Source organism: Anabas testudineus, chromosome 23, assembly GCF_900324465.2.
Source record: "Anabas testudineus chromosome 23, fAnaTes1.2, whole genome shotgun sequence".
NCBI classification, from domain to species: domain Eukaryota; kingdom Metazoa; phylum Chordata; class Actinopteri; order Anabantiformes; family Anabantidae; genus Anabas; species Anabas testudineus.
The window spans coordinates 6,685,990-6,711,257 of NC_046631.1; the positions used below are offsets into that span (position 1 = coordinate 6,685,990).

Below are 25,268 nucleotides of genomic sequence, written 5' to 3' on the forward strand. Positions count from 1 at the left end.
GGAGGAAGAGGAGGAGGAGGAGGACCGAGCGCGCTAGCAGTCCGGAGTCTCAGCGGCACGGCGCGCACCACGACGCATTGACAGCTGCGACTGACTGAGCACAGCCAAGATGGAGCACAGAGACGCCGACTTCAACATATTGTTAGCGACCGATTCCTACAAGGTACTGTACGCGTGGTGGCGCTGGGTGGAGGAGGGCGAATAATGCATGAACATCTGTAAAGTCAGAGTGGCTTCATCGGTGCCAAGGCCATCACAGTGCTCTCCGTGGCCGGTCTCCGTCGGTTTACAGCGGGTCAAATTGTCTGGAGGATGAGGAGGAGAGAGCTGGCACCACGGAGTCTGGGCTTTCAGTTCAGAAAGCACACATTTCTCTGTGAGCTGGCTAACTTACACCCGGGACCTCACCGACTTTGCTAGTCACAGTGGTCTCCAGCTAGCCGAGTTAGCTCGGTTGCTAGCTGACAGGCAGCGTAGGGGAGGCACAGGGGTTGATATAAAAAAGCTAATATTAGCCTTTAGCTAGCCAGTGTAGTCTCATTGAAGAGCCTCACAGGCGTGATGTTGGCCAACGTGGGGTTAGTCACCCCCCCCCCAAGGGCAATTTCTTACATTGCACAAGGCGAAACCGGCAGGACACAGGGATTTTACCTTGTGAGTCACAGCTAGGTTTCCAAAGCCATGCATCACTTTCGAGAAATCAAAACCGAAAGAGACATTAGGTAATGTGTCACAGGTCGGTTTCAGAGTCCAAAGTTTAGCATCGAATGTATCCATCTGTTTTTAAATGCAGCATTTATTGTAAGTGTAGGATTTGAGGCACTAAAAGCCCCATAATTCCGGCTTCTAACCATCAGTGTAAACCGAGGACAGATGCACTTGCATTGATGTATTGCACCTAGCAAGTGATTGCCATGCACAGCAGTCATATGATGGTATTCAGTGGTGGTGATGATGGGATAAAAAGGACAGAGGGAGGCAGGTGGGGCAACCAGCAGAGGTTAAGTCTGCAGGCAGAAAGAAACCGAAAGGTTCAGACTGGGATCATCCAACACCGGCACAAAGGCATCCTGAACTTTTACATTTAGCTTCATAAGAAAATTCACCGGGAAGGGTGTTCATGGTGTTGTAAGAATGGTGCAATATAAAAAAATTTAAAGGTCCTTTAAAACACAAGTGCCACTTCCTCAATGTAATATTGCCAGAACACAGATAGTGAAATAGAGGTTGCACTTCCAGACGTCATATGACTAGATTTGTTACACTTAAATAAGGTAATGATGGTATTTCTGTAACATATTATAATGGATAACTGTTGAATGATGTTTTATTGAACCTGTGCAATATCGTTACAATATCATTAATGGTAATACTGATTATCCTGATTAATGTTTAGTGGACGCGACAGGAGGTGGTTTAGGAAATGGACTCAATAGGGACGTAATAAAACAGAAAAGTGATTTGCTGCTGTTGCATAATCTTGGTGGCAGTTTGGTATTCTGATATCTTAGTTAATACTATTGCAGCCTGGGGAGGTAATCACTAAACCTATGCCAACTGTAAAAACAGATAACTGACCTCTATCCCCGATTAAACAAATCAACTAAAGTGAAATGTCAGCTATAATTCTCTTTCCAAGACCTCTGTGACTTTAGTGAAATCAGCTCCATTACATCCATATTACAATTTAAATGTGAGATCTGAACAGCTTAACAACATTTTGGTGCTATACTTGCTAAATATAAATCATTGTACCTATTATTATAACATACTGTACCAGTGTTGCACTACCCGTTTTTTAAGTCAGCCTAATAGTTTAAAATTTAATCAACATTTAAAATCGACATATTCGTATTTGTTTAGCATAATAGAAATAGATCTCTAATTAAAAAAAGTACAAGTCACCGCCACTATTGGTTATATCAGTGACTTTTGATCACTGCTGTTAATAATATAATCAACTAAATATATTAACCGTCAATGCAGAAGACCATGACGAACCTTGTCATGGCTTTTATACATGATTAAGCCACTAGTTACTGCCTCTTTCTGTTAAATGGGATGGCGTTTGTACATGTTTACTGAGTGACTGCACCTTAGCCTCGCACAAATTATTAAACAAATACACCCCCTTACAACGGACTTATTTCTGCCAAGAAAGGAATAAAACAGCTGCCCAGTTTAACCAGCTATCTGAAGCATAATATAATCAATGCAAACGCAATGAACTGAGTGTAAATGCATTTTACTGGGGGCAGTAAATGTCTGACTTCATGGACTAGAAGTTGGTGAGACAGTAGTTACTACCAAAACTAATCATGGCTTCAACAAAGAGACTTTTTCCCAAATGTTCATAAGGACTACTCAAGAAAATGTGAGGAAGCTGAAACATCAAAACAAGAAGCACAGATTAATTGAATGATAGTGTTTGCAAAGCATTTGATTGACACTGATCAAATTTCAAGTGGGTTTTCCTTCTAGGTGTGGTGCATCTGTTGTCACACTAGGTTTAAATTACCTATAGTATATTGTCTTTTCAACAGCCAGTTGAGCTGCACAAAACACCAGTCAATAATGAACAGTTGTCTCAATACCTGAGCTCTGGCATATACATCATTGCCAAATTCCCACATGTCCCCACATCTTTGCTTACCATTTGCACTGTTGTTTTATTAAAAGTAGCTCTTGTGTTTATTTTGACAATTGCATAGTATGTGTGCGAATCCTTGTTAACAGAGAAGCGATTATACAAGACAAGCTCTCGACTGACTTGCAGAGCGACCAGAGATATACTTTGTTCACAAGACACAAAAACAAACTGCACCTAAATGCCCTTGTGTTTTGTCTGTTCGGATTTCAAAGAAAGCCTCAGCTTCAAAGTCCAACAGGTTTATTTCCTGGAAACGTGCACACACACAAGACTATTGTAAATGGGATTTGATCATACTGCAGTACTGTAATATATGTTAAAATGGTAATCATGCTGCATTACTTATACTTAAAAGCAAACAGAAGATGTAATACCAGTTAGCACCAAGCTGCATTGAAGTGTGAAGGGTTGCGAAGTTATTTTCAAGGTGTTGAGATTCCACAGATGCACAGTGAGAAACATTATCTCCAAACAGACAGCAATGGCCTTTTTGTTTCAATAAATACAGTTTTCATTTAAAACTAATAGTAAACAGTCTTTTATGTGAGGGTTCTTAGTCATCCAGATGAAATGTTGACGTTAAGTCATGACAATGTCACACCTGCCCTGAATACGCCTAATGAATTGAAGTGAAACCAACACGGAGGATGAATTTGTTTTCTCCAACCAACCTCGGACTATTTAAGCTACTACAATGAATAGTGAAATGTTTCGAACTAACAAGAAAGAAGTTGCTATGACTCAACTGTCAGATGAACGGTTTAGTATTCATTCAACATTTTAGTCACCAAGCGTTCCTTTGTAATCATAACTAGTTGTGAACATTGTCCCCTTGCTGTTGCTGGGCGGTTGGTGTAGTGGAGGATTTTTTTTCCTCTATTGAGAATGACTGAAAGATGCTAAAATGTTGCACAGAACTGAGGGAGCTACAGAGCCGACTAATAATTCTTCATGGGTTTCTTGATTACTTTAGTGTAACAACATCACCTGTGACGTCATGATACTATTCTGTATTGTCTTGGATAATAAATGGGCTACATTCTTGGCTATGCCTTGTAAACTAGACTGATGCTGATTTTGTGAAACTGAAACAGTATTTGTAAGTATACTATATTAGCATTTGCCCCAGGCTATGTGGACTGGCATGGTCTGGCCTAGTGTCATGTTGTGTTTCTGTGACTCTATTTTGAGTTCTCAAAAGCCCAGAGGAAAGGACAGAGACAGGGGTCAAAGAAACTGAGTAGTTCACTGACATTTATGTTGTCTCCTCTCTTCTTACAAACTGTAACATCTGTGGTTCCACTGTAAGACTTGTGCATTTACATTGGTGACTTTTCCCAAGATTGTAGTCAAATAAAGGACAAGCCAGTGACCTATATTCGGGTTGTTTTAAAACAGCCGTCCTTGAGGGATCACTTCAACTTTTTTAAAATTTCTGTTCCCGTCTATTAAAATGCATTTGAAATGGAAATTGAAAGTAAATCAATCAAGTAAGTACGTATGTTAGATTACCAATGTATTATTGAGGCGTTCCCATCGTAAACATAATAAACAGATGCTCACCTGGAACTTGGTGTTTCTTATCATTTTGATTTCACAATGAGACTGATTTTTTTTTTTTTGGGGGGGGGGGGGGAGGGGGGGGATTAAGTAGGGGGACAAAAATGAAAGCCAGACTCAGGGCCTGAGTGGCCTTCAATATGCTCAGTTTCTGCCAACAGTAGATTATAGAACAATAGCGTGTGTGTGTGTGTGTGTGAGAGGAAAAGTCTGATACGACGTGCCCATATTGTGACATTTTTGTACTTTGCTATTGTGTTAAACACAGTGTATTGATTGTTCTTGTATCACTTTGGAATGTTTGCTTTAATCAGAGATGCAATACCACCGTGCTGGTGCTCTTTAAACTTTGTATCCTACCTCTAACTAGCTCTCTGGACTCGGTCTGTTGGTAGTGAGCTCCTATCTGTTAATCTCAAAATAAAACTTCCTAGGCAGTATTTTGCACTGTACATTGTGAAACCTGCAAGACTGCTTAGCAAATCCAGTTGCCCCTGTTTGGCAATACCAAGATAATTACAAAACACATACACACATAGCATTACCCAGTATATGTGTGCGTTTGGGAATTGTGTGATGTTATTTTCAATTTTGCTTTCGGTTTATAGTAGTGTCATTACTGTAACTCATTTGAGTTATTTATTGTAAATGCCTAGACTAACTTGTCCTTGATATGTTCTGTCTCTGCAGGTAACACATTACAAACAGTACCCCCCCAACACGAGTAAAGTGTACTCCTACTTCGAGTGCCGTGAGAAGAGGACAGATCCCACCAAAAGCAGAAAAGTCAAATATGACCAGACTGTCTTCTACGGCCTACAGTACATCCTCCATAAATATCTAAAAGGTACGTTTTGACTCAGGTCTGTTGAATAAAAGTGCCCCTGGGCATGGTAATGAAGTGCCACTCTCAAGTTGGATAAAGTGAATGTTTAACTTGGTGTCATCCTGATGGGGCATGAGAGAGATGGAGAGAAGTGAAAGGAAGAATGCATTTCCCTCCGGTTTCTTAAGAGGATTTCATGGTGTGGTAGCAGAGGTGCAGGGGAGGGAGAGAGAAAAGACAAAAGCACAGCTGCTCTTTCACCATCTGAGGGAGAAAGGCCAGCTGTCTGTGTAGAGCGTCCCTCAGAGCTCAATGATCAGCCAAACTGTTAGGAGGCATCCTTAATTATAAAACTTACAAAACCAAAAGTGAGTGTCTTGCTTTCTTCGAGGAAAGGGTGCAAAGGAAATGGGATTAAGAGTATTTTTTGTTTTAAATTGTTGTGGTCAAAGTGAATGCAGAGCAGATAAACTCACGTCTCTGTCCACTGGTACCAAAGTTCTTTATGCAACACTCTTCCATTTGTACATATCATGTTGTGGTTTGTTTTGTACAGCTTTTTCCAACTAGCCAAACATGAAATGTAACAAAGAGGTGGTTGGTGTGTATTAGTCTGGACAAAGATGTCTTGTGAGCATGCACGGGATGCTTTTAATTTAATTACAGTGGACAGTAGAGTACTGTAGCATTGCTGAGCCTTCTCTCTGTCCTTCTGTCCCACTCCTTCTGCTTTCTTCGTCCTTAACCTTTCTCTGTAATTCCCCAACTTTTCTTCCTCCTCCCTTCTCCTCTTTAGGAAAGGTGGTGACTCCAGAGAAGATCCAGGAGGCAAAGGAGGTATACAGAGAACACTTCCAGGATGATGTTTTCAATGAGAAGGGCTGGACTTATATTTTGGAGGTAAGAGACTGCTGAAAGTTTCCAGCCTACCTTTTTCAAGGTGATATAGTTCTGTATTATACAAGTTTTCTAGAGGGGAAAGTTGGAACTAGATATGTAGGTGCATATACTATAGTTTACACATGTAAACACATTGTAAAGTTAATGTTTCTATTATCACAGATGCAAGAAAAAATGAGGAGAGAAAGGAGAGAAAGTTAATTATTTTTGATTATTGAAATCTAATATTTCAGCACCTTGGAGAGAGCACATCACATACTGACTGAAGTGTTTGTCTTGATTATATATATTTTGTCATGCCAAATTTGCTACAATGCATAATCACATTTTGCAAATCACTTAAGCTGATACTGTATTATCCACTATCAGCATTATCTGAATGTTCAAGCTCACTAGAAGCCCTGTTGCCTTCTATTAAGTCATATCATACGAAATTATGCCAACAGTGCATATGTATAGAGACGAAGCCTTGACAGCATAAACGTGATTCTTCAGCTATCCGTGTATGTGTCTCTTATAGAAATACAATGGACACCTGCCCATTGAAGTCAAGGCAGTACCAGAGGGGAGTGTCATTCCTCGAGGCAATGTTTTGTTCACGGTGGAGAGCACAGACCCCGAGTGCTACTGGCTCACTAACTGGGTGGAGGTAAGTGTGTTTGTTTGTTTCCAATGAGTCGCGACGAGACCAACAAATTAAAGAAGTGTAGTTTATAACCCACGGCAGTGTCACATTTGTCAGGCTTGGTCATCTGATTGTGGTTGTCTTGTGGTAAATGTAGGATGCAGTGTTTTTGGAAGCAGAGTCATATAAGAAACTGTAAAGTCAGCACATGGTGGCTTCTGCTGCTTTGACCCCATTATTATTATTATTATTATTATTATTATTATTTTATATGAGACTTTCTGGAAGTGCTGCACTATTGTGCATTTCTTAGTTTAAGTTTTAAATATCCCTTTAATGGTATCAAACTCCGGTTTTGGATTAGCCTAGTCTTGTTAACGGTGGTTATAAATTTGTCACCCTCCGTGCCCTCATAACAGTGTGCTACTGGTATTGCCACTAAAGCAATAATGCGAAGCATATCAGTAAGATTTAATGGTGAGCTTTATTTGATTATTGATTAAAGACAAAAAATATGAAAACCATTTCTGTCCTTTTTATTACAGTGGAGAGTGAACCGTTTTAAAAAGCCATCAACTGTTTAGCTTGGCAGCAAGCCCAACAGGACCTCTTATCGCTCTTTAAATTTGACCGAATTACAGTGCCATCATGGTATATTGCTTAATCACTGCTCAGAAGTGTGCTGCAGCAAAATGATTTACAAAGGTGCAAGAGCAGAAAGTTGAGAGCTAGAAAAATCAGTGTTTGATGTTTTTGTAGTTGACAAAGTCATTTAAAATTAAAATGTCCTAAATCAGCTGTTGACCCTCACAAATGGTTTGTGTCCCCACATATCACATCTGTGAAATTTGCAGGGGGCAGATAATGTTTGTCAACTTTGCATTTTATCTTAGAATTAGCATGATTACATCGACCTGTGACAGGTTTACTATCAAACCTTCTGTCTTTCTACTAAATACAGTACCTACTTTGATGTAATTAGTAACACAGCTGGTTTTACACTGCTGTTGCTAACAACAACACAGAAATAACAACTGTTCATTATGTTTGTAATCTGAAACTTGGATGCTGGATGTTTCTTGAGAAATGAATATAATATCAGTACCTGTGATTGACTGCCACATCTAAGCACAATTAAAATACACAACCAGAAAGCTTTTTGTATGGCAAAAGGTAACGCAGAGTTGAAGTTATTCTGCAGGAGTAACTCCATCCTCCTCTGTACTGTTTTTATTACAAAGAACTAATGCAAAGCATGACTCCTCCCTGGGATCAGAAACATTTCATGAACTTAATGCTGCATGAAGAGACTGGCCACAATGACTCTGCAGATCTTCATTCATTTACCATGAGCTTTGTCCTCACTCTGCCTCGTCCTTTCTCTAACTGCTGTTCTCTCACCGTGTCATATATATCACGCTGGACTTCTTCAACCAGTTAATCGCACTGTGATTAATTAAAATATTAATTCAGCAGAAAGAACATATGTTTGTTTATGCAGAAGAAAATTGTTTAGTACATGTTTTATGTAATTAGTCCAGTGTTCTCTGGCTGCACACGCACTCAACTATAATGAAAAATACAGCAATGAAAATGAAGGACTGTATGAACATGGGTCACCTACAGCCAAGAGCACTGTGACAACACACATACACACACACACTGACCTGATAAATCTGGATGCCTAACACACACACACACACACACATGCTGATATAAATACACCCATAAACACATGCATGCATGCACAGAGTCATTCTTCATGGCTGATTTAAAATTAGCCTTAGCATTCAGCCCGGTGTCCTTGGGCTGCGTCATTAGGTCAAACTCTTTGTTTTCCCACTCTTCCTTTTTCTTTTCACTTCTTTTGTTTAGGCCACATTCTCCTTTCTTTACCAGTATCTCTTGCTCTTTTTGCTTTCTAGTCTCACTGCATTCCTCATTTCCCCCCCCCCCCCCCTTTCTCGTTCCTTATCTCCCTCCATTTTGTTCTTGGGTGATGACCGAGATGTAATGCTGGCACACATGTATGTGCACTCATTCTTCTTGAGTTTAGTTTTAGATATGCAGCTGTCCCATGTTATCATTTGAGGTATTATCTCTCCCATGTTATCATTTGATCATCATGTATTGTTTTTTTAAAACAGTAAAAATGCCCAGGTCTTTTTAATGTCGTGATAGAGTGAGTCCAAATCTTCAATGTTAACCAACATCAGGACCATAAAGAGAAAAAATACATGTTTATGTTTCAATTTAATCATATTGTGGTGGCTTACCTCATTTTACAAATCGATTTCTCAAAAAGGTCGACATACAGATAAGCCGGAAGGAGGTGTGTGCGTATGTTGGCTTTTCTCAGGTGGTCACGTGTCAGTGTTATGGTTTTCATTATGCTTAGTTCAAGGAGACATGGCCTGCTCAGGGTCATAGGGTGAAAACACACGCTGCACAGTATTGGTAGGCAAAGCAAGTGAGGAGTCTGGAAGCAGTATGGTCTGAGTACGGACGCAGCGTCATATATTTTGTAAAAACACAGTGTATAATTATATAATAACATCAGCTTCATGTAGTACTATTGCCCAGGAGATGGGCATGTTTATACTTTGACAGTATTTTAAGTGTAATGTAATGCAGAAATGCCTAATGAATATTGTGCTTTACTTAGAAAAACATAGACAAATTGTAGGTGTGTGTTCATAACATCTGAGTACAGATAAGCCAGTTGTTTTTACATTGAAATCTGTGACTCGGTCCAGAGTTGACCCAAGGCATTAAGGAATGTTCTTCTCCCACAGTTTGTTTTGTGTGACTGAGCAGCTCTTTGATCCCTCTGAGCCTATTAGTTATGGGTTTTAGTACCAGTTAAGTAGTACTGGGAAGGAGGATGTTTGGACCAGACAGATGCTGGTCTGATGAAATATTCCAAAAAAACCCTGGCTCCTGCTTTTGCAACTTTTTTTGTTTTTTTTTAAGCATTTTTTGTTCACATTAAAGTGTCTGAAGTGTGTTTCACAGCTGTGCTCTTGAGAGCTGAAGGATGCATCAAAATGAACCTTTGCAGTGATGCATTCTGACACCCTGAAATGACCTGGACTGCAATGAACTGTCCTTCCTTGCTCCTTCAGACTATCCTGGTTCAGATCTGGTATCCCATCACTGTGGCAACGAACTCCAGAGAGCAGAAAAAGATCCTCGCCAAGTACCTCCTGGAGACTTCTGGCAACTTGGACGGACTAGAGTACAAACTACATGACTTTGGCTACAGAGGCGTCTCATCACAAGAGGTACAGTATTTTATAGTAATATACATAATTCAGTAAATATTGTTTACTTATAGTTGTAAACATGCTCTTCAAATGGTGGGAGTACGAGGGTCATAGACATTGTAATTTGTCAGAAGAATCACAAATTAAAGTCTCCTTGCTTTATTTATGTTATGATTTTCAGAAACGGCTCTTAGAGGAACCTTTAATTGGGATTGTTTAGTCAACACTGCCTGTCCAAAAAAATAAAAAAATCACACTAATATTTTGTTGGACCGCCTTTCACTTTGATTACGGCACACATTGCATCATTTCGATAAGCTTCTGCAGTTCACAACATTTATTCCCGTCCAGAGTTGCATTAATTTTTCACCAAGATCTTGTATTGATGACTGGAGAGTCAGACCCCTGCGCAAAGTCTTCTCCAACACATCACAATGGTTATCAATGAGGTTAAGGTCTGGTTTCTGTGGTGACCAATCCATTTGTGAAATTGATGTGTCATGGTCTCTGAGCTACTCTTTCACAATTTGAGCCCGATGAATTTTGGCATTGTCAAATTAGAACCCGTGCCATCAGGAAGAAAAAGTCCACTGATGGAATAACCTGGTCATTCAGACCTGACCAACTGCAGCAACCCCAGATCATAGCACTGCTCCCAGGCACTAGGCATGATGTGTGCATCACTTCACCTGCCTCTTTTCTTACTCTGATGCACCCATCACTCTGGAACAGGGTAAATCTGGACTCATCAGACCACATGACTTTCTTCCATTGGACAGTCATTAACCCAGTTTTAGTAGTTTCACCAATCTCCTTAGATGTTTTCTTTGCTTGATTCATGCCGATAATTCGACCCTTCTGAAACAGATTAACATCTTTTCCACGACCACAGGATGTGTCTTCTGACATAGGTTGTTAAAGAAATGAGAAGCTAAATTGTTAAATAACCTGTTGCCAGCTGAAAATTAATCACCCATGCAATAATTATCCAGTGAAGGCTCTTACCTATTTGCTTTGTTAAATCCAGTTCATGATTTTTTTAATTATTTTTTTTGAGAAGGGCAGTGTATGAAGCGTGTTATTTTTATCTCTCCTAACCACATCCCTCCTGTTTACAGACTGCAGGCATCGGGGCCTCCGCCCATCTGGTCAACTTCAAGGGCACAGACACGGTCGCTGGCATCGGAGTCATCAAGAAGTACTACGGCACCAAGGACCCTGTGCCAGGCTTCTCAGTGCCTGCTGCTGAGCACAGGTAGACACAAACACATTTTCCTCAAGGTTTTATTTAATGTGGCTTATTGAAGTCCCTGCTTAGAGACAGACTATCTGTCAGTGTAGCACACATTTCAAATCCATGAAGTGTTTCCCGACATTTACAGAAGACGTAGTGGCACCATTTCCACTGTGATGTAGGGCAGTAGTTCAACACACCCACTTTAAATGTTACTACAGTAGTGTAATGATGGGTGTCTGCCAAGGTACTCATTACTCACTCCTTTTAAGGGACATATAAGGTTGGCAGAAATGTTTAAAGTGTAACATTTATCCTCTAGATGCTAAATTCCTGTGCACAGTCTTAGAATCATAATCATTAATGTATTCACTTATTCCCAGAAAGCACAAATGTACAGTAGACACGTTTTTCTCCTGTGCTGCCTCTGGTCATGTTTTGGCCAAGAGCCAAGTCTGATAGGCATTTTGATCCACAAGCCAAATTGATTTCCAAAAACCTGCTCTAAAGAACAGCTGGTTTTCTGCCCGAGCTCTTGATGGAGTGATTTTTGTCATCCTCAATGAAAATTCACCCGGAATTTGGCTGAGCTTGGTGTTAATTTGTTTCCCGGATTAGAGCTTGGTCATCCTCGCACTCATTATCTGCTTCATCTATCTCAGTTTGTGAATGGGGCTGTGATTGGCTGGAGGTGAGGGTTTTGATTGGCTGCTGTCCTGACGCACAGTATCTCTGGTGTTGTTTTATGGCACTGATCCATTTATCCAGCACACACTCACATACTTTATCTCCATTTCTCTTACGCTCTCATGCACACACTGTCACTTCTTCCTCACCACCAGGGCAGTTATTGCTGCTCCAGCGCACCCCTCTTCTCTGCACCAGTGCATTATGGGATGGTGGCAGTAGTTGGCATAGTAACCATTATGTAATGGCCCTCTTCTACAGTCTGTTTGGTTTCCACCTCAGAGGGAGGAGTTGCAGTGAAATTCCACTTTGATTCTGATGTAAAAGGAAGGGAAAGGGAGGGGTGATTTAAGAGAAAAGGTGTGTCACCTTCAGAGCTCATATATGCAAACGTGTGCCTCCTCAGACATGTACTGTACAGTTTCATTTTAACAGAAATGCCATGTGAGACAAATTAAAACCTGCACCTATAGATTCACAGAAAGAAATGTGAGTAATGTAGAAAAAATAAGAGTTAAATCAGTGTCAAACGTGGCTCTAGGTTTTTGTTTTTTTTCTCATATGGGTGAGCTGTGCCTGTAATATGTAGCTCATTCTTTAGGGAGAGTGCTGAACTGACAAACCAGGGGAGTGTAAAAACATTGTGGTTAGAACATATTGAACAGCACCCAGAGGTAAAACCAGATTTATTATTTCAAACAATGCTACCTTTAGCACATCAACTAAATAAGCACCTTTTTATCAGACCTGACAAGAAAACCTAAGGTACACAAACCCACATTGTCCCTGTATCCACAGGACCTGCGAGTTTGAATAGCTGCGCCCTTGCTTCACACCGTGTGGTGCAGCTTGATATGTGGGGCATGCATAGCTCTATCAGCCTGGTGATACATTTATCATGACCACCTTCCTTTGAACTGATCAACAAACTACACAGCAGAGAATAGTTGAATTATATTTAAAAAAAAAAAAAAAAAACAGAAACCCAATTTGACCCATGTCTGGTTTGATCCGAGACTAAAACCTGGAGTGCAGTGCCCTCTTCTGGACAGACCATAGGTTTATCATTTGATGAATGTCTTGTGACTGTCTTCATCATTTGATTAACACAAATCTTGAGCTTCTCCTTTTAGGTTTCTCTGTCTTCCAAACTTATTTTTTTTTTGAAGGATGTGGAGTGTTTCTAGCTATTTCAACCTATACTGTGTGTCAATAGAATCGATTCCAGAGTGGAAAGTCATTTTCTGTGCTGTTTTGCTCTCCACAGTACCATCACAGCGTGGGGAAAGGACCATGAAAAAGATGCCTTCAAGCACATCATTGAGCAGTTTCCCAATGTTCCTGTATCCATAGTCAGTGACAGCTACGACATCTACAACGCCTGTGAAAAGATCTGGGGAGAAGACCTTCGGGCGTTGATAGAGAAGCGCAGTGCAGATGCTCCTCTGGTTGTCCGACCGGACTCAGGAAACCCGCTTGATACTGTTTTGAAGGTGTGCTTACGTGTCCTCCTCGCCTTTTAACCATGATCTTAAAAGAAGTCAGGAAACTTATCCTCCCCTCTCTGTACCACCTTCCTCTTCCCTTTTTTTTCTTTTACTTCTGTCAGGTTTTGGAGATCCTGGGTAAGAAATTTTCTCCAGAGGAGAACTCTAAAGGCTTTAAGGTTCTCCCTCCTTACATCAGAGTCATACAAGGAGATGGAGTTGATATCAACACGCTGCAAGAGGTAGAGACACAGCAACAACTCTCGCCACATACTAAAAGGCTTGAAGCGGCTTGATGTGAGAAGTGTGAAGTACACGTGTTAACTATTTTAATTGGGTATGTTTTTACACAGATAGTGGAGGGTATGAAGCAGCACAGGTGGTCTATTGAGAACATTGCCTTCGGATCCGGCGGGGCTCTGCTGCAGAAATTGACCAGAGATCTGCTCAACTGCTCCTTCAAATGCAGCTATGTGGTCACTAATGGACTAGGGGTGAGGACAGGATCCCTGGAAATTTAAATTGTGTTTCAGTGACCATTTTGCATTGTTGTGTTTAATGAAGAGTAATCTGATTCGTGATGATGACAGAGTAGGACAGAATGTGGTACAACACATTGAATTATTCATGCATTGTAAATTTGCCAAAGATCGTAATTCTGAATTCCTTTTACATTTAAATGTAACATTGTTTTCTGTATTATTGGAAAAGGTGAATGTGTTCAAGGATCCAGTGGCAGACCCCAACAAGAGGTCAAAGAAAGGTCGCCTGTCTCTGCACCGGACACAGGGTGGGGACTATGTCACCCTAGAGGAGGGCAAGGGCGACCTGGAGGAGTATGGCGTGGTGAGTCCTACATCCCAGTGGAACAAACATACTTATGGGTTTAAAAGAATTATTTTCATTATTCATTATGTCATTGCCCTGCAACTCTTTAACTTCCTTGTTTCCTTTCCTCTTGTTTATCCCACCCCCACTCTCCACCCCCTCCCAACTTATGCTTTTCCAGGACCTGTTGCACACAGTCTTTCAAAATGGGAAGATTGTGAAGACGTACACATTTGATGAAGTCAGAGACAATGCTAAGCTCAAACAGAGTGAGCTTGAAGAGCTACGGCACTGAGCAGAGCCCTGCTAAATTCCTACCTGTTATCCCAGCCCCAAAATAACCTCCACCCCCCCTTTAACCCTGCACATTATCGCCTCCTCCGTCATACCAGAAAATGGAGGTTGCGTGCACTGCTAATAGATCCCAATCCTAAAGCCTGAGAGCCCCCCAAAACGTTCCAAAAACCTGAGACTCCCTTGAAATTCACAGAACGTCACCCTCAGTTTCTAAACACTGCCTGTTGGTTCCCCGGTGGATTTGCAAACTCTGATAAAGAGTGATGCACCCCATGAGTGGTTGGAAGGGAAAAGGATGAGAATGTGACAGGAAGGAGAGTTGAGGGTGAGAAGCTGCAGTTGGCACTGATAGGCTGGACATACTGCAATGTAAAGAATGTGATTGGCTGCTGATAGGCAGTGTGTCAACATATTTTTTTCAGTGCCAGTAGAAAAGCAAAAGCCATGATTGTAGGAAATTCCAGCAGCTGCATGGGGAGTGAGCCACCGGTGAGTCAAAATGAGAATGAACAGGATAGAAAGACAAATAAGAAGCCACACTTCAATGACCTTCCCCAATGTTTCCTGTACAGAAATGTTTAAAATTACATGTCTGAATCTACTTAGCTTTGTCTTTTATGTGAAGGCAGAAAATGATGATCATTGTATATGATGATGCACTGATAGCATTGGTGAGCAACAGCCCACGTCTTGGTAGCAGAGAGGATCACAAGCATCGTCTATTAAGTACTACCTGAATATTTAGTGCAAAACAAATGTTATTGGTGCATCTTTGAGCGTATATAAATTATCATTTTCTCTCCTCAGTGCATCCACATCATGAAGGCCCAATCTGTCAGTTTCTCAAAAGTGATGTTTTAAATATTTAATTCCAAACACTGAATTTAATAGTTGCAACATTAGTGATAACAATAAATGAGGAAATGAATTTGTAAAGAGCTTTTTTTTTCTTTTCTTTTCTTTACAAAACAGCAGTAGAGTTTCCTACTGGTCTAGGAAGAGTGGATGGTTTCAGAATGGGTCTTCATGGTGGTGAATGCCCTCATAACTAGTTTTGCTTCATAAGACCAAGAGTTGATGATTTAAAAAAAAAAAAAAAAAAAAAAATACATTGCAGAAATTGTCTTCACCGGAATGAAGATGGTCTATGTGTTTATGAAAGATTATGTATGTGGCTCCTGGGCTGAAGTGTGTGTTGTGGGTGTGTGTGCGCGTGCGCATGTGTGTGGATCTGTATTGTAGTAGCGTAGTATTCATTTATGCAAATGTACCTGAGTGGGGGAATAGAAAACGCTCTTCCTTTTTGCTTTACTCACTTTGGTCTTTTATTCTGAAAGGATACACAGCATTGTGACAAACAGTGATTCAATGAAGTGAGTCTCTGGGTCAGCTCTGACAGTACTAGTACCAGCTATACTCCACTGGAGGAGCTCAGTTGCTGATAAGCAAAACATTGCCCTTGATATCACTGCCTTAACTTATGAAAAGCAGAAAATGAGAAAAATAGAGGTGCTTCGAGTGTCGGAGAGACGTGTGTTAGAAGGCATTGTTGTAAGGCTTGGCGAATGCCTCGTGGAGTTGATTATCTTCCCATTTAGAGCATCTCTGTTGAGTGTCACCCCTGTATCCAGATGTACCAAGTCACACTGCTGAGTCGGCCTTTTCCGAATTAAGAGATGTTTCTGTTGCAGAGCTTGGAGGGATGTAAGAGGGGTTAGGAGCCGGTGACATCACAGGAAATAATGTTTTGTTGGCACCATTTGGGTAAAAGAGCAGGCAGTAAGGCACCACCTCATCAGTCCTCTGCTTTAGTCGCAATAACTCAACATTTGTATTTAATTGAATGCTACTGACACTGGTGATCCGCTGCTCTTTTAGCGCCACTATGGCATATTTTTTAATGAAACATTTCAGCAACTGTTCGCAAACATTCATGTGCCCCTCAGGATGAACTGTAAGCAAGTTGTTTGTCCGAACCTTATGTTTATGACCAAATACCTGCAAAACCAATGACATTTCAGTCAGCTGTATGGGCTGTTTAGTGCTAATTGCCAAGAATGACAAAGCTAAGATGGTAAACATACCTTTTAAACTCTTAGGATGCTTACACTAGGATTTAGCTCAACTCATTTAGCATAGCTGTAAAACTTCAGGCAATGGTTTATTTTCTGTCTGCACACTCAGTTGCTTCACATTCAGGGATTCTCCATGGACGCTGACCCTGTTAGCCTTCTGTGGTCTGTATATAACACCTTGAAGGAACCTGTAATGCCACTGACTCCCATCTCTCACCTCCGTCTCCAACCAGCCTGCTCAAACACAGACAAGCTCCTAAACAGCAAAGTTAGTCATGTGCTGAAACAATGTCACACGGTTTTCTTTCATTTGTCTTGTATTTTTTGCAACTGTCTCTACTGTTATCTGTCAAAATCGTTCTGAAGTAATGACCCAGTTGTCTTTTTCTTTTCCAATAATGGGGTGCATTTAGTAAAATTTTGATTTTACTATTTTGATACTGTCTCAGTTCTTACCTCAGAGAAATATTATTTTGTATGACAAAGGAGTAAAAAAGACCAGAAATCCTGCAGTAAATATTTTTTATTTACAAACGATGCGGCCATACTGCCTTCTCACTTGCACACTCAACTAGTTTGTCTGAAAGCAGAGAAGGCAGGATAGAGAGTCGTCCACACTAGATAATATTATTATTTTTGTCAGAATGACCATTTTTGTACCAACAGAAGAATATCCAAAACTGCTTGGCTCAACTGGCAGCGTTTTTGTGACTGTCAAGCTTTAAGCTTGTGTGTGTGTGTGTGTGGGCATGTGTGAGAATGATTCTGTGTAAATGCCTTGTGTGTAACAGATGAAAAAGTGTGATTTTTTTTTTTTCCTCTTTGTTGTTGTTGTTTTACATGTATGTATATGTTGGTTGTCCCAAATTCTCTCCCAACACAACTGATATTTTAACTAACATAACTTGCTATATTGTCGACAATACACTGATTAAAGAAGCCACCCTGTCAGTTTGAAATGTTTATTCATTTCTCCTGTGTTTGCGTAGGATTGATTTGAGATCTTACGTCACTAATATTTGCTTCTCTGAGCTAATCTCCAATTACAATTACTATTTATTTTGTGAGTCTGTAACTTCCTCATAATTTAATAGGATGTTTGATCCATTTGATCTTAATGTGGAAAAGAGGAGTTTAAAGAGGCTCCAGATGAAACCAGTACACTAAACAATTTCAAGTGTGCTAGTTAAACCCAATCATTAGTATATAGTTCTTTATGGGTGCAAATTACTGGGAGGTTTATTAAAAACTGGGAAGCAAATTTCAAAGCCCACAGTAAAAAGTCAACATTTAGTATGTCAACCAGGTTTTAATACCCACAGAAATATCTGAAACCATGTCCAAAGGGTATTGGATCAAGATTCTGCTCCTGTGGTTGGATGAAAACACACTTGTCTTATTAAATATGCAAATATTTGCTGCATATCTTGCTGTGCTGTCTGCAACATACGGGTTTGCCTGCACGTTTGTATTGGGCTTTAATAAAGGAAGGAGCTTTAGACAGATTTCAAGTCCATCTAAACGTTAAAATGAGTGCTGCAGCCCCTCTAGGTGTTTCTCTTGTGGCCCTGCTGCAGTCATGTAAAGTGTATGGCAGCGTGTGACAGGGCAGGTGCGTTAGAGCTCAGCTCTGAGCTCATTCATTTACATGTGATGCTCATGTGATCTGAAGTGAAACCGAGTGGAAACTTTCACCTACTAGACGGAGGAAAATAAAGTATTTTATTTCACCCTGGTGTAAAAAAGAATGACCAGAATCCACACAGCAAAGACATCTTGGCTTTTATGTCTTTTGACTGTGCCTACACAGTAAATGCTCATTCAGACTGATAACAACTCATGTATATAACTACTGGTCTCAAAAAGAAAGTCTCCAGCTGCTCAGACTTCACTTCTGATGGTGAGTAAACTGTGCAATGTCCCTTTAATGTTTGGTTTTTCTTGGGTTTGAGTCACATGTTATGGGTGAAATGAGCCTGTACTAATATGAATTCATGGCTGTACATACTTAGACGAGCCTCTTTCTTTTTCTTCCTCTGTGCGTCATATGACCCGGAGTAACTGCACACTCAGCAAGGAGGAGGCAGCCTCCTGCTGCAGCGGATGCGTCCAGTGAAATCTCAGTTGGACACTTCCGTTACTCTTTAGTACTCATACTGTAACGTGTTGCAGCTGCTCGGTGTTGGTTCGAGTTGTTCTTCTGGTGTCTGACAGTGAAGTCTTTTTGGATTTTTCTTTCCCAGCATAGCGGAGGGGAAAAACAAACTTTCTTGCACTTGTGTGGATCCCATCAGATCCAGTAACACTTTTGCTTTTAGCATTGTATTTCCAGTAAATCAACACGCGTGAAGCTTTCTCACCAAAACCAAAGTTTAGTTTGGCACACTTTTACGCTTTATCCGCCTGCGCATTTGCGCATCACCAAGCAGAGCGCAGTGAAGTCGATCGGTTTTCGTTTTCAAGCCACACTGCAAAAAATATCCACCCTGACTAATAACTTTTTTTTTTTATTATTCACATTTGGTGTAAAAAGTTGTTGAAGGCGTAAAGTTGTAAGCTGGATGAGTAAAATGATCCCATCTCCCCGTCAGAAGCTTGATTGTGTCTGCTTTTGCGCAAGGCGGGGTTGTTAAAACAACTTTAAATAACCCGGTGTGGTCATTTTTTGCAGCATCGGCAGTGAAACCCACGTCATTGTGTCAAACAACTCCCCCTTTACCCTCCCTGCAAGACCAACATCCACAGTTTTAACAACTGGATTAAGATTTTGGATCAGAAGCACAATCATGATGACCGGATTCCGGCTGAACTTGTCGCCGCTGAAGGAGCCGCTGGGCTTCGTCAAACTGGTGGAGTGGGTAAGTGTAGATGTAGACACCGTGTGTGTGTGTGTGTGTGTGTGTCCGTGTGTGTGTGTTTACCATACCCAGAGGACAGGGAGGTTCGCTCTTTCTCTTGGTTCCTTGGATTTTCCCCCTTGAGAAAAATCACTAAAGTAATCTGTTTTTTGGAGGATTATTTTAAAACTGGCGAAAGTAGTTAGGAGCCACACAAATAAACCAATCCAGTCAAACCCCACGGTGACAGAAAGCATATATAAACTTAGTATCTCTCTTTTAGCAGCAGAGAACTTGGTGCATTGTTGCAAGAATGAATAAAATGATAAAATCACAAGACACAACGAGAATAAGCAAGAATCATACTCAGTAACAAAACCCATGTGGCATTCATTTGCTGAAAAGATGCTTTGTTGTTATGCTTATACACTATATTCCAAATAAAAGAGAGGACAACATGTGTTTGACACAGAAAAGCCAGTGTAGGGAAGTTGTGTCTCGCCCTTCAGACGACACAGTTAGAGATTAATGCATCTCTCACCAATAATTTACCTCTGGGGGGGGGGGGGGGAAAAAGTGTGCAGCTGGGTGAAACATGTCATCTTTACATGCACACTCCTTCCAACTCACTCCGACTCTCCGTTGACCGAACATGCAGCCGTTTGTTAAAGGAAAGTGCAGGAATATGGGTTCTAGTCTACATAACTGGGTCAGATCAGAAACCAGTGTGTGGAGCGCAGATCAGCTACACTTTCTCTCAGCTGTTCTACTTTCTCATAACACACACACACACACACACACATAGAGAGAGCTATAGAGCAGCAGTAACATCCAGTCATCTGACTCGGGACAAGGCTGTGTGTGTTTCATTGTGTTGGCCTGTATGGCCCTTATTTAACATATTTTCTTTTAGGGGCTTGGGATGTCCTGTTTGCTGCAATACAGAGGTTTTCACTGGGCAGCGTAACCGTATTTTGTAAATAAAAGCAAATATAGAGTGACATTCTGGACTTGTGATGATGCCAGGTCCCTCTGTCAAAAAAGGGCCTGAAGAAAACCCAATGGCAAAATGGACACACACTCCAGTGGCTTTTGGGTTTGTGGTCATGCTGATTTTTATTTGGCTGTCTCGGGAATGTTCATAGATTGGGGTTTGCAGATGTCTGAGATGCCTAAGATAAACTAGTGACAGGCATTGCTGTGTGTATGTAGTGTTTGGAAGTTGCCATATTTGGAGGATGTCCATGTGGCCCTCATGGAGACTAAATGATGATATTGGAAACTTGACAAAATACTCATGTAGTATATGCTTTGCTGCAAACGTGCACATTGTCACAAGCATTAAGATGTCCGTGTGTGTTTGGTCCACGCTGGCTGTTACAGTTGTTCATGCTGTGGCTCAGTGACCTCGTGGTGGGAGAGAGTGACAGACTGGGGAGCAAGAATGTGAGAAAAGTAGCTTAGAGTGGTGCGTAGCCAGAAAAACAGGAAGTGGCAGTCGGTGACATCTGGAGAAACATCTGGAGAGAGGCCTGGAGGTGCGCGGATTGGTGCACGCGTGCAGTCGTACAGTATGTGCGTATGCAGATGTGGGTCTTGTGGCTTGTCGCTGAAGGCTAAAAGGCGAGCTGCCTTTGTTGTAAGCACTTTTCAGGGATGTGAGTGTGTGGGATGCTGATGAAACAGAATTTAAAAGGTCATTTACAAGTGTTTAGTTTTAGCCTGCAGGATGCAGGATAAGTGGCACAGCTAAAGAATAAAATTTCCTAAATATATAGAAGACAGCTACTTCCTTTCAGAGTGCATCATGCTTTGTGCATCACTCCCATTGTAATGCTGGTAATACAGGTTTAAGATACTTCTGGGAAACGGATCTTAAAACGTGAAGCTGCCAGTTGTACAACCACAAAAAAAAAACCTGCAACAGCTGAGCTAAAGGCTTGTTTGCTTTTGTTTCCGGAGTAGTTTCTTACTTTGCCTGTGAACTGGTGTAGCACTGTGGCACAGCTGTCCCACAGAATCGTGAAGCCATGCATGTGGAGCGTGGAACGACACATTCAGAGGAGGACGCTGAACCTTCCTCTGCGGTAAGTGTAGATTTATGGTGCACGTTTTCATGACGGATCGTCTTCACCCTTATCATATCAGTGAGTGAGGTAACCACGCTTAATTATATGTTCACTGTTTTGTCCAGTGGAGTTCGAGAGCTAAGCTGAGCAGCAGCCACCCTGACTAGAAGAATTTGTGGTGGTTTTAAGGAGAGTATTAGCGTCACATGACCTACACGCTGAATCGGTTGCTTTTCTGCCCCTGAAAGAAAGAATTTAAGAGCTGAATGGCAGGATTAGTGTAGCTATATAAGCTCCGTTTTTCTAAGATAACAGTCTAGAGACTTTTAACCATCATCGTTTCAGATAAAAAAAACATTTACTTCATTTCATTTATTCCCTCATTAAACTCTTTAAACATCTTATACTATCTCATCTACCATTCCAGGAGATTTTGCATTAAAGGTTTATTAGAAGGAAAATGTTAAATCCCGTTTCCTGTCTTTATTTAGTTTTTCCTCAAAGCTCAATGGGATTGACGTCCCCTCATGTCTCGCTCTCTCCTCTCTGTCCAAACAGCTCACGGCCATATTCGCTTTTGGAAGCTGTGGTGGATTCTCAGGCAGCAACATCGTAACTTTCTTCTGCGGCAACGGGAGGAATGAGACCCTCAATGCCAACTTCCACTACCCGTTCAGGTGAGAATCCGGACACACTGATGTAATTTTCAATTGCTACTAACGATAAACACTGAAAGGATCCACTTGGAAAGACGCATTTCAAGACAGAGCTATAAACTGTGCTTTTAACCTTCTGTCTCTCATCGTGGACAGGTTAAGTCAAGTCCCGTTCATCGAGGGAAACACCACTATCTGTAACCAATCTGTCACTACGACTCACATGGTGGGAGACTCTGCCTCTTCAGCTGAGTTCTTTGTGGGCATCGCTGTCATCTGCTTCCTGTACAGCATGTTGGCTCTGTTGGTTTATCTAGGCTACATGCACGTCTACAAGGACTCTGACTTTGGACCCATTTTTGTGAGTCTTGTTGTTGGTTGAATGTTTTCAAAAAGACAAATTACAGCGTGCAGGTCACTGACAATGAAAGATCTTTTAGTGTTTGTCTCTGCAGCTCTTAGAATGTGTTTGGTCTTATTTCCAGGACTTCGTGGTCACAGCGATCCTGGTCTTCCTGTGGCTTGTGTGTTCGTCGGCCTGGGCAAAGGGGCTGCAGAACGTAAAGGATGCCACGGACACAGAGGGCATCAGCGCCACGCTGGCACTCTGCAAAGGCAGCAACATCACCTGTGAGGTCACAGAGTTTGCCAACATGCGGACCCTCAACATCTCTGTGGTGAGAAGAATTAGAGAGCATTCAAGTTTGTTTACAGGTCTTGAGGAGTAATATTCCATATGAGAATAAAAGCTGTGCTAGTCCAGAGGGTGTTATGCAAAATCTGATATTCTCTGTGGTGTCACTGGAGAAATTAAGTTGCAGCTTCTCATCTTTGCTTGAAGCTAGTGGCTGCTAGCATGAAACACTGTAATTATGCAGGCAGGTTTTAATAAGGTTGCAAATATGTGTGGAGTGAAAACAAAAACGAGCTTAGATAAAGTGTGCAATATGGCATAGTGCCATCAACAGCTCACTGTTTTTAACTGTCCATCATAAGTCCAATGTAATAGGACGACTATTTAACATTAACTGTCACTCATGTCTAATAATGTCAGCGATGAATTTATAATTGTTTGTTTATAGAGCCACCATTTCTCAAGATCTCTGTTTTACCCCAAAATCAAGATATTTGACTGGTAAAAAGCTTTTTTTTTTTTTTGTAAAGGATAAAAAATGCTTTGGGTCACCTTATGCAATACTGCACTAACAGGCAGCAGCATAAACATTAAACAGCCTGAGTCACAGTCATAAGACACCAAGACATAACTTTCATTTTCCTCAGACACTCACAAGTTTGAAGCAATAAAAACAAAATGTGATCATAGCATGTCCTCAAATGATAAAATGTGCGGTTTATGACTGATAGAAAAACCATCAAAGAGAAAAAATCCCATTTGCACTCCAGTACATATGATGATTATTAATGTTTTTTTCTGTACTTATTCTTTCAGGTGTTCGGCTACCTCAACATGTTTGTGTGGGCGGGCAACGCCTGGTTTGTTTACAAGGAGACTCGTTGGCACTCCCAGAAATTCATCTCCCAATCAGGGCATGGAAGGCAACAGGCTCCTGCACCCATCTAACATACAATACACAGCCACACACACAAACACACACACATATATAAGAACACATTCACATGCTAATTACTTAGAGATACAGATACACATTTTGTAGACATGCAAACAAACCCAAATATAAATAAACAGCACATGTAAGAGTGCATGCAGGTATGGTTAGGGTTAGAGTAGAGTATGAAGACTCAAAAAATGAATGATGGATTTAGATATAGTCAGCTGTTCAGTTGTTTCTTTACTGGATTTGGATCTCATCGATACAGAAACAGCTGTGTAGGTAGAACAGAGACTTGAATTGACACGTTGTAAACCAAAAACACAGACTTGATGTTCTATGATTTCTTGCACATTGATGGTATACAAGAACAGAGAGCAATTCTGAAAGATGAACTTAGCTGCAGCCCTGCAGCGATAGGACTTGGTGGTGGTAAGAGGAAGGTATCACACCTGAGGTTAAACGTCTTTACATGTGCCTTTATTTTCCCTTATTCTCTAGTTAAACGGATTGAAATATTTTTGAACGTGCCTTCTTACACCTATTCTGGGATGTCTTTCCCGCTTTATGAAGCAAACACCTCTGAGCCAATATGTGGCTTGTGTTCATAAAGAGTGGTTTACTTTCCTCCTACTTCCAGTTCAGGTCGCAGGTTGAATTTCTTATGCTTAACGACGAACTATTGAATGTACAGTAAGGTACTTTGAATGATATAGGAATGTCACACCAGCTGTATGCGAAATCCATGCATACCAACAGCAAAGTTAGATTTGTAAGCTTCGCATACATCATCTGCAGAAAATGGCGTCCAACCCAAATGTTAGGAAAGCACAGGCGTTTATGCATTTACTGTGTGACGTTCTTATCGCAACACGCGCAGTTCCTTCTTATGGTGCTTAAAGTGCTTTTAAGATGTCCTTTAAAGCGCAGGGAGAGTGTTAAGTCCATCAAGGATACTTGATTAAGAGGTGGCTTGATGAAGCCTTCACAGAAATCTTTCATTTCTTTAAAGGCTTTGACTTCTTTCGTTTCTACCAAGTTACCAGCTAAAGGCTAAATCTTATTTTGACTGTGTTGTTTCTTTTTATTTTGTATGTTACCATGATGAATGTAGTACTATTTTCATCTTTTCTTTTGCATCACTGTTAAACTTTTCCACCAAAGCACGATTTCCTCTTTTCCTTCCTTGCTGAACCAATAATCTTGTCCGTGTTGTTTTTCTGTTTCTTTTTTTTTTTTTTTTTTTAGTTTTAGTAAATATCCTCATGAGACACCAAGCAGTGAGCTGTGAGTATTTTCATTTTGTAATTCATTTTCAATATATTTAGATGGTTAGTTAAAGTCATTTTTGATTTTCTTTTTTGGTTTGTGGTTTTTTTATCTGTTGCCTTCACAGTAAAAACGTATGTTGGACGATGTTAAGTCATTTAAGTTTGCTGAAGATGTAATAACAACTGTGTGTGGTGTACTGGTTACGCCGCCGCACTCGTCATCCAACAAGCTATCGCTTTCTCAATCATTCCTATGCATTTAACCTGCCAAATCTTATCCAAGAGACATACTCTCTGTGAATGCACAGTTTCAGTGTATCTTGTTTTATTTTCAATAAAAATTACTGATGTTTTCATTATTCCTTGAACATCTTATTTATCTGCTGATTTCTGTTTGTTACAACTGATCACAAACCCAGCACAGAGCTG

At 40.8% G+C, this 25,268-nt stretch overlaps 2 protein-coding genes across 2 annotated transcripts; both read left to right on the forward strand.

Annotated features, from left to right (window-relative positions):
• Positions 1 to 17,394, forward strand: nampt1 (nicotinamide phosphoribosyltransferase 1). The gene is made up of 11 exons (XM_026362603.1): positions 1 to 163; positions 4,901 to 5,057; positions 5,833 to 5,936; positions 6,457 to 6,585; positions 9,687 to 9,845; positions 10,946 to 11,082; positions 13,016 to 13,241; positions 13,358 to 13,477; positions 13,589 to 13,729; positions 13,947 to 14,081; positions 14,245 to 17,394. Exons 1-11 carry the CDS (start codon positions 110 to 112, stop codon positions 14,356 to 14,358), a joined length of 1,476 nt encoding a protein of 491 aa, XP_026218388.1. The 5' UTR covers positions 1 to 109; the 3' UTR covers positions 14,359 to 17,394.
• A 766-nt stretch (positions 17,395 to 18,160) lies between these two features.
• sypl1 (synaptophysin-like 1) lies at positions 18,161 to 25,198 on the forward strand. The gene is made up of 6 exons (XM_026364329.1): positions 18,161 to 18,335; positions 19,107 to 19,293; positions 21,900 to 22,018; positions 22,154 to 22,358; positions 22,483 to 22,674; positions 23,448 to 25,198. Exons 2-6 carry the CDS (start codon positions 19,222 to 19,224, stop codon positions 23,577 to 23,579), a joined length of 720 nt encoding a protein of 239 aa, XP_026220114.1. The 5' UTR covers positions 18,161 to 18,335; positions 19,107 to 19,221; the 3' UTR covers positions 23,580 to 25,198.
• Positions 25,199 to 25,268: the final 70 nt, after the last annotated feature.